Genomic DNA, 9,293 nt, shown 5'->3' with positions numbered 1-9,293 from the left:
AACAGCTGCACTAGAGTGGCAACAATGAGACAACCCCTAAAAGAGGACTGGTTTTGCATGTGGAGGTCATTTTAAGTTTCTCAGTCTTAGTCTTTTTTTTGGCTGGTTTTCCACTAATGCTAGCCTTGGCTAGAGTGATTATGACTACTGGGAGTATGAGGCCATTCTTTAACCCTACAGAAGTTGCACAGATTGTCCACCTTCTTTAATTTAATGTGTCTCATTATTCTATGAGAGCTGGACAGGGCGGTAGAAGGTCCTCAATCATCAGCAGGACCCATATTTAGAGGAGGAACAGGTTAAGCCCTGCCCGTGGTAGTATGACCTCCAGCAGACCACTGGTGTGAATGTCTGCCCAAACAATCAGAAACAGACTTCATGAGGGTGGCTCGCGGGCACCATGCACTGTAGTGAGCCTTGTGCTCACTGCCCAGCTCGATTGGCATTTGCTAGATGACACTAGAACTAGCAAGTCCACCACTGGTGCCCTGTGCATTTTACAGATTAGAGCAGGTACACACTGAGCACCTGTGATAGACATGAAAGAATCTGGACAAGACAAGGAGAATGCTATGCTGCCTTTAGCATGGCTCAGCATGAGCTGTTTGTTGATTGATCAGTGACTGGCTAGAATACAGCAGTCATTAGGTATCGGATGAAATTCTTGAACCCATTGTTAGACCCTACGCTGGTGCAGTAGGTCCTGGGTTCCTCCTTATGCACGACAATGCCCGGCCTCATATGGCAGTAGTTGGCAGGCAGTATGAAGGGATTGATACACTTGAATGGCCCTCATGATCTCCTGACTTAAAATGCAATAGAACACCTCTGGGACATTATGTTTTAGTTCATCAGACACTGCCAGGTTGCCCCTCAGGCTGTACAGGAGCTCAGTAATGTCCCTACACAGAGGAGGACATCCCACAATACACCATCCATCATTAAGAGCACGACGTTGTCTAACATGCATACAAGCATGTGGGGGACACACAAGATATTGTGAAGCATATTGAGCTGCAGAAATTACATTTTGGCAAAATGGACTAGCCTGTCACATCATTATTTCAGTTAGATTTTCAGGGTGTCTATAAAATTGTAGGCTGAATTTTTAATTCCATGAAATGAGGTGGCATCATTTTGATCCTAAGACAATGCCCTGTCCATATTTGTATAGATATTATTCAGCATATTTTTTTACATTGACATCTGATGTGTTTTCAAAGTGTTCCTTTTTTGAGCAGGATATTATTTTCACCTACACTATAGGCCTATAAATACAAAACACGAGTAATGTGATGACTGCATTTATTCACTCCAATACTGGCTGTCAAAACAGTCCTCTTTATTCTCTATGCTATGGCCAGTGGGGTAGCTTTTGTGCATAAAAACAAAATTGTGTAATTTTTTGGTGATATCTTGTTATTATGAGATTTTTTTTTTTTTCCATTTCTGAGCTAACATTCATTCAAAGCAATTGAGCATTATGGCACCAAGAGCTTGGCTGTGACAAATCTTTCTTGGCTAAGGTTCAAGTTAATCATATCAAGGAAAGTGTTACACTTTCAAAAATTTTACACTTTCACTTGGCACCTTAAAACATGCCACAGTTTTAAGTGCTGAAACATCACCTGAGAACAATATAGTAAAGCAGAATGCAACAGCTTCAAAGTTACAAAACATCCATAAATCTTACAAGTTTGTGTTTGGCTGACAACAGTAATGAGCACACTGTCAATTAAATTATGCAGATGACTGTTTTTTTTTAAAGTGACGAGGATCTAAAGATTTCATGACAAATCACAACCTAATTTAAATTAACTGCAGCTACCTTTTTTCATTTATGGAAATAAAACACATTAGTTATCAGTTTCACTCATTATTATTAATATTAACAGCAACAATAACTATTATTATAATATGTACTGGTTAATTCATTTGTCCTATCAATTAGAACCCATGCATGCAATTTCTAATGTAGACCATTTTAACTCTTGAAGCATAATTTTGAATTTCAGTGAAGAAACATGTAGTTATGGAAGTTTTTTTGGACCCTTTACATTTTAAAATTATATTTTGCAAAAATTTTTTTGTTGTTGACATTTATTTAAATAGTCAAACAGTAGTGCATAATATAATACCCATTTTAAACAATAATTTAAAAATTGCAATGTAATATGAGCTAACATGTGCATATACGTAAGGCATTTTAGGATGGAAGCTTGGACTCTTTCTTCCAAGTACATTTTGCAAATTACATTTTGCAATGCAATTAATTAATGAATGCAATAATTATGCAATCCATTTTGCAATTTAACATTTGGATTTACACAGTAAAGCCACAATTAAATGCATTGTTGTGTATTGATATGTGAGTGAGAAACTCCTGCTCATTAAATGCACTGGCATTTCAAAAGTGCTAAAAAAGACTCAAGTGGAAATGCATTGTCTGCTCTGTCACCATGGCCTACTATCACTGTTACTACAAACATCCAACTATAGGCTACTACTCCTGCAGCCACTACCACTCCAAGCTCTAGGACTACCAATATTACAACAATTACTACCAGTACTACTACCACTTCTAACAATACTGTTACTGTTACCACTACAGCAAGTACCCTACTCCCAACAAGTAAACCTACTACTGCTGCTGCTATTACCAATAATACTATTAATATGACCAACAGTGCTACTTTTACTAGTATAGTAGCAGTACAGCTGGAATAAGTACAGGACTAGGCAGTAGCATTGTTGGTAGTGGTGCTTGTAGTGGGCTAGAAGAAGAGTAACTGCAGTGGTGCTAGAAACTGAAAGATGCAACCAGACAAAGATGGAGAAAGCTACAAAGCTTAGATATGATTGGATGCAAATTAAACACCAAGACCAAAGAAACACATTCTCAAAACCTAAAATTTCTCTCATCATCAAACCAACAACGTGGCTGATAATAATAACACTTCACATGTTAAGTGTGCACTACGGACGTAGCCTCTTTTGGCGGAATTTTGAGGGGTATTTATAAATACGTGATTGGGATCCGGATACCTCGCGCCTCTTGTGTCGGTCACAGGTGAAATCTATTTTTAGCTGCAGCATGCTTACCTCACGTGCTACTAGCGGCGGCGTTTGCAGGTTGCGCAATAAGGCGGCAAAACGCGCGCATAGAATCGGCTGTCATTTAAGGGGGGAAAAATGAAAGAGCTCGCTATGAAATGCTTTTGTATAACGCCATAACCCTGACTCACGTACGGACGTCATTATCTTCAACAAGCCAATTAGTAAACGTCAAATGTGAAAGAAATGGACTCCAGAGCAGTTGGCATCTTGCATCAGTCTTACAGTCTTACATTTGTGCTGTGGCACTTCATTCCAAAAAGACAAAACACATAGATTCGAATATTTCGACTATTCGTTTTATATAGCCTAATCATTTACAATAGATTAAATGTGCAATTACATTTCTGGTGGTGGTCCACCACCTGTTCATCTTCATGGAGATAATTTCGCTTTACTGTAGCCTGGACTAAACTAAATCCGTCTTGCATTTAAAGCAACTGCTGTGATTTACTTCTGAAAAATATTTGATGGTGTCACCTGCTTGTCTCCATGCTAGAGATGTTTTAGGGCTATGCATTGATGCATTGATTTCAATTTAGCTTAAAATGAGCAGCCTTCCACAGTTCCTGTGGTTATGACAGTCAAGTCCAGGTGTATGCATGTCGGTACTTATACACTATTATCTTGTGTTAAGAGGTTCTAGCTCTAAAAAAAAATAAACCTAACCCTATTTTGAAGCGATAGGTGTCTATTTCAGGATATTTCACAAATGGCCAGACAGCAGCATTGTCTGAAAGAGATATTCCATGTGTAAGAGATCCGTCCCAGCAGCTCAACGATGGCACATAAGCACAGATCTGCTCATGCACCCGGTCCCCCCACCCCCCTCCCTCTAAAACCCCAACACACCGGAGTCCGGTGGTGACTCCGTTTACGTTTCTACTCTGACCACGCCTCTTTCTCGGTTTTGTCCAAATCGGGATTTTTGCGTCGCCGGAGCTCCCCTTTTCAAGCCGACGTCATGAACGAGTAGAGGGATGAGCTGACGTCGAGGCAGAGTCACCGAAAGGAGAGGGCAAGAGGGGAGGAAGGAGAAAGACTTCCACTGCTCAACGCAGTCTGTGTACGCTCTGAGCGGTGGAAGTCTCCCCCCTCCCCACATAGAACCTACCCCTCCCGCTCTTTTACGTCGGTGTTGGTGCGTTGGGAGTCCCAGGCTATATAAGTGACCGGCGAGCAGAGTCTTCAACCAGATTTACGGTTCGTGGTAGCTGTACCTTAGTGCTGTGCGGACTTAAGCGTGCGCAGCAGACGTCCTACAACCCTGACTCTGGCGCAACCAGAGCTGAGATGAAAGTCCAATAACAGTTCTTAGTTTTCACCACCTCCAAATTCTTTCTGCTCCACTCAGAGAATCTTGTCTTCTGACCGGAGGAATCCCCGCAGTTCTGCCGTGATGTACCGCTCAACCAAAGGCGCGTCCAAGGCTCGCCGGGATCAAATCAACGCCGAGATCCGGAACTTGAAAGACCTGTTACCCATCGCGGACTCCGATAAAGCGCGTCTTTCATATCTACACATCATGTCACTGGCTTGCATGTACACGAGGAAGTCCGTCTTCTTCACTCAAGGTAAGGACCTGTTGAAATGTACACTTTGTCTGAATCAACAAGTGCTCATATGACACAGAAATGAGTTTCTGCTATTAAATAATAACTGTTGGGGTAAAGAAAATGGATGCAGAGAGTTTTGGAGCGAGGCTCTTGTGTCGCTCTCCGTGGTGCTGAAACGCCGCAGCCTGTCATTGTAATGCAGTGCTGTAATTATATGATAGTAACTAAGGCATTGTGTTCTTGTCTTTTTTTCCACAGAGGTGGGGAGTTCTAGTCTGGAAGAGTCTGCAGGATTTCTGTCTTTTCACGAGCTATCTGAGTTAATGCAGGCGGTGCCAGGCTTTCTCATGCTACTGACTGGAGAAGGCAAGCTCCTATACCTGTCTGACAGTGTCTCAGAGCATCTGGGGCATTCCATGGTAAGATAAAATGACAATAACTATGACAATGCATTTTAGTTGAGATGAGAAGAAGTAATCATAAGTGTGCTTGGTATTTATAGGTTGATCTAGTGGCACAAGGGGATAGTGTGTATGATATAATTGATGCATCGGACCATTTCATTATGAGGACCAGTCTATCAGCTTCTTCATCACTGGAGACGGGTAAATATGTCAATATAAAAATTATATATAATATACAGTAACAGTTAATATATATGAAAATATACAAAAATATCAACTTTGAACTGTTCACTCCCATAGATCGTCTCCTGCGCTGCCGTTTCAACACATCTAAATCAGTCCGGAGGCAGAGTGCTGGAAATAAACTGGTTCTGATACGAGCTCGCTGCCTTTCTCCTCCATCCTCCTCGTCGACAGCTGGGTCCTACTGGGCATCTAACCCTGTGTGGGTGTGTTTTTGTTCTCCTCTGGAGCCCCACCCAAGTCGCTCTGGACCAGGCACTGAGAGAGAGGCTCCCACCACCACAGGGGCTCCTCTGGCTGAAGCCAACCTGTTTCTGCCTTGTTTCTACTCACAGCATGGCCGGGACATGAGGCTGTATTCTGCACAGGAAAAGTAAGTACAAATCTCCATTCTCCATATTCCATCCATCATGTGTTGTTGTGTTAAAGTGGAAAATAAAGCATCATGTTCTAACATGACTCCCACTCTGGCCTGCAGTGTGAGCTTCTATCTAGGCTTTGATGTGACAGTGCTGCGATCCCGCTCCTGGTACAGCCTCCTCCACCCACAGGACCTGTCACATGCCTCGGCACAACACCGAAGCTTGTGTGAGTACACTCTTCACATGCTACAAACATGCTGCCCACACAACACACTGAGCCCACAGGCACAATCCTAACCACACTCAGATTCATGAAATGACAAAGTGGTGTCAACAACTGTTCTTGTCTTTAACAGTGAGGGAAGGCGGAGAGGGCCGAGCAGAGATGGTGGTCCGTGTTCAAGCTCAAGACCTGACGTGGGTCTGGCTTTACATGGTACTACAGCTACAGCCTGGTGAGGTGCCAGTCACTAGCAACAATTACATCATCAGGTGGGTGTCAGCCACACTAATTCAGTTAACAAAATACCTAAAATACAAGGCTAAATAAATTCTCACTTTTGTTACAGTGACTCTGAGGCCTGGGCAGTTCGTCAGCAACTCAGCTCAGAGCAGACCCAACTCAACATTGTACTAAGTGCTGGGACAACCCAACAGGAGGGTCTCAGCCTTCAGTCCCCTGAGACCCTGTCCAGTCCTGACCAAGTGTTCACCCCAGGGAGCAGCGGCCTGTCAGGCCAGTCGTTTGACTTTAGCACTGCCGGCTGCAGTGTAGCTTCTTCTGACGAGCCAAGCAGCTCTGCCACAGAGACCATTCAGCTGGAGGGAGACCCCCGCTCCAGTCTCTCTTCCCTGGAGGAGGAGAGCATCTTCCAACAGCATCCTTCTGTCCGAGATGAGACCCGGTCTGCCACATCCTCCCCCACACCGGTCACCGTGGAAACAGTGGCAGACTTAGACTTTCTTACACAAAATATTCTCCTGCCACCCTCTTTCCAGCTCGACCCACCGCTGCCCTCTCTACCCCTCCCCCTCCCCCCTGTGCCCACCTCACAGGCTCAGACCAAAGAGTTTGTGTGCACCCCTCCCTACACACCCCAGGTTAGTGGGGCTGCTTTCCCATTCGGTGAGCCTCTGTTCAGTTTTGACCCCACAGGTACCACTACACCCCCTCCCAGCGCCACAACCACTACTACAACCACCTCCACTGCCCCTCCCCTGCCCCTCCCACCACCACATCCAGCCCTGTGCCCCCATCAACTTTGTCTGCTAAACTGCCCCTGGCCTTGCCCACTCCCTCTACAGACCTGCTTTTCCCAATAGAGCCTTGCAGTGGTTCTCTTTACGAAAAACTTCCCCCTACTCCTGACAGCCCAGGAGATGGTGACTGTACAGTGATGACGCTGCCTGAGGTTAGGGGTCCCCTTTATGTAGATGTTCCTCTGGGACCCCTTCAGTGCCCCCCTGAGGGCCTGCTTACACCGGAGGCCTCCCCTGGCAAACAGCCATGTCTCTCATTCTTCTCAGTAGAGCGAGAGAAGGAGCATGCTGAAATCTCTCTTCTTGCCCAACACATCAGCTCATTGGCAGAGGGGTTCTACATGGATCCTCTATTGTCCAAAATGTCTCCGTCTTCATGTCCACCCTCTCCATTTATGTCCCCCATGGTTGAAGCCACTGATGTAGACCCGGTTCATGTGCTTCGAGAGTTCTATCCCATTAAGGCCTGGCGGGGGCTGGACATTCCTATGTTTCTCGATGAGGACAACTCTCTTTTTGAAGAGAATATTCTTGAAACCCTCCTCCAAGATGACTTTGCTTCTCTTCAGTCTCCTTCACCTCCAGTTCTACCAACACAGTCTGATCCCACATCTCCTCAGACCCCCGTGTGCTGGCACCAACCCTCCCAGTTTGAGGGAGTGGGCCACATGTGTAGCGTCCAATCGGCGCATTGTAACTCCATGGCTGGCTGTGGGGCGAGTGCGACTACGGAGTGCGGGGTCCATGCTGAAGGGGAGGGGCTAGCAGAGGAACCCATGGAGATTGAGGTGGTTTCATCTCCTGTGTCGTCCTGCTCCTCCATCCCAGCTTCCCCTCCCCTGATCCTCACGGCGTCGCCTGGTCCAGTGTCCTCACCTGTCGCCTCGCCGCCACCTGCCATGACCTGCACTCAGTCCCTCCTCGAGGAACTGGCTGTCCTGGAACCCATGTTTGGGGCAGGTGCCTCGATCACCCCTGGATTGGGGCAACAACCTGAGTTGTATCAACTCCAATGTCATCCATCCTCACAGTGCTTCCACAAAGGTAAGCCCCAGATCAGATGCATTACTCACAAAACTACTTCTATAATTGTGTAAGTAATATTTTCCTTATTTATATTCTTGTGTTTCAGATGGGAGTGGAAGTTCCTCCGTTCTAAAATAAGTCTGTGACTTACTTCATCAAGTATGGCATATTGTCATATTTTATGGAGCCCCTTTTACTGAAAAGTAAAAAATGATTAAGTGTATAAATATACATAATGTATATAAATTAAAAGGACTAATTCCGACATATCTCTGAGAAAAATGATTGGCTTTTGTTAAGTCATAATCTCTACAGTACTAATACACACTGGTGCAATGGTGCATTTTGAGAATGGTAAAATCACATGGATTCAGGACTGACTGGGTCCTGAGCTTGTGCAATTTCCATTAACCTCCTCTATAACAGAAAAAGAGAACATTGTCTGAACTAATTTGCGCTGTTTAACTTCCAGACGCGCATTTGTATTCACTCGTAGTGAAAATTCTGTTGTGAAAAAAAAAATTACATTACTTGCCAATGGACAGAACAATTCTAGCTCTTTTGCTGGACAGGCAGCAGCGCAAATCCAAACCTTAAAAGTGATATGTTTACAAATAATATCCGTAGGATAACCACTATCGCTGTACTCAAAATGTTTCAATAGAACATTAAGATTCAAGTCTTGTTCGTCACTGCCTTAATAGGCAACACAGTATTTAAGATGAATCTAAAATATTTTAAGTTTTGGGTTTGCTGCTCCAGATCTTTAGCATTCCATACATGCAACTTCATCTTAAAATGTGTGTATTTTTATGTATTGTGCAACAAACAAACAAAAAAACTAAACTAAAAATACTCAACAGTTAAGAGATCCTGGCATGTGGTGATCTCAGCTACAGTATGTCCAAATGTTCATCGCTTTACGAGACTGTCTACAAGTTTGCCGGAGCTCTGATCATGCCATAATTCACTGCTACGCTGTACTGTACATTAGACTCTGAATGTGGCTCTCCAGGTCTCGTGGGGCCTGAGGGCAGTCGGCCGGATATTCTTGCAGCATCAATATTTGCAATGCTGGCAGCTTATAGCGGCTCCTTGTGCCTGAAATGCCCCTGACCTGCTGAACTCTGAACTCTTCATCTTTAGTCCATGACAAATGGATAGTTGCATCGCTGCTCCATTGGAGTGCGGTGTATTGAGGCACAACTGACTTTGTGAATGAGAGATTCTTCTTTTTTAAGAGGGGTTATAATATAAAATGTTTTGTTTTAAAAAATGAGAATATGGATGGGGTGCTATTTCTATTCAGTTACCAAGCGACACGGGTT

General features: G+C 44.3%; 1 protein-coding gene across 1 annotated transcript; it reads left to right on the top strand.

Moving 5' to 3' along the window:
- The first annotated feature begins 4,513 nt into the window (after window positions 1-4,513).
- npas4a (neuronal PAS domain protein 4a) lies at window positions 4,514-8,103 on the top strand. Its single transcript, XM_020923589.2, is given in 9 exon segments — window positions 4,514-4,688; window positions 4,929-5,089; window positions 5,173-5,275; window positions 5,375-5,690; window positions 5,796-5,905; window positions 6,036-6,171; window positions 6,249-6,892; window positions 6,895-7,983; window positions 8,072-8,103. Coding segments are annotated over 9 exon segments (2,766 nt in total).
- The last annotated feature ends 1,190 nt before the right edge of the window (window positions 8,104-9,293 follow it).

The sequence above is a fragment of the Boleophthalmus pectinirostris genome, unplaced genomic scaffold (assembly GCF_026225935.1).
Source record: "Boleophthalmus pectinirostris isolate CB_2022bp ecotype Guang Dong unplaced genomic scaffold, ASM2622593v1 HiC_scaffold_23, whole genome shotgun sequence".
Taxonomy (NCBI): Eukaryota; Metazoa; Chordata; class Actinopteri; order Gobiiformes; family Gobiidae; genus Boleophthalmus; species Boleophthalmus pectinirostris.
The sequence above is the reverse complement of the archived record's forward strand: the minus strand, read 5'-3'. Positions and strand labels throughout refer to the sequence as shown.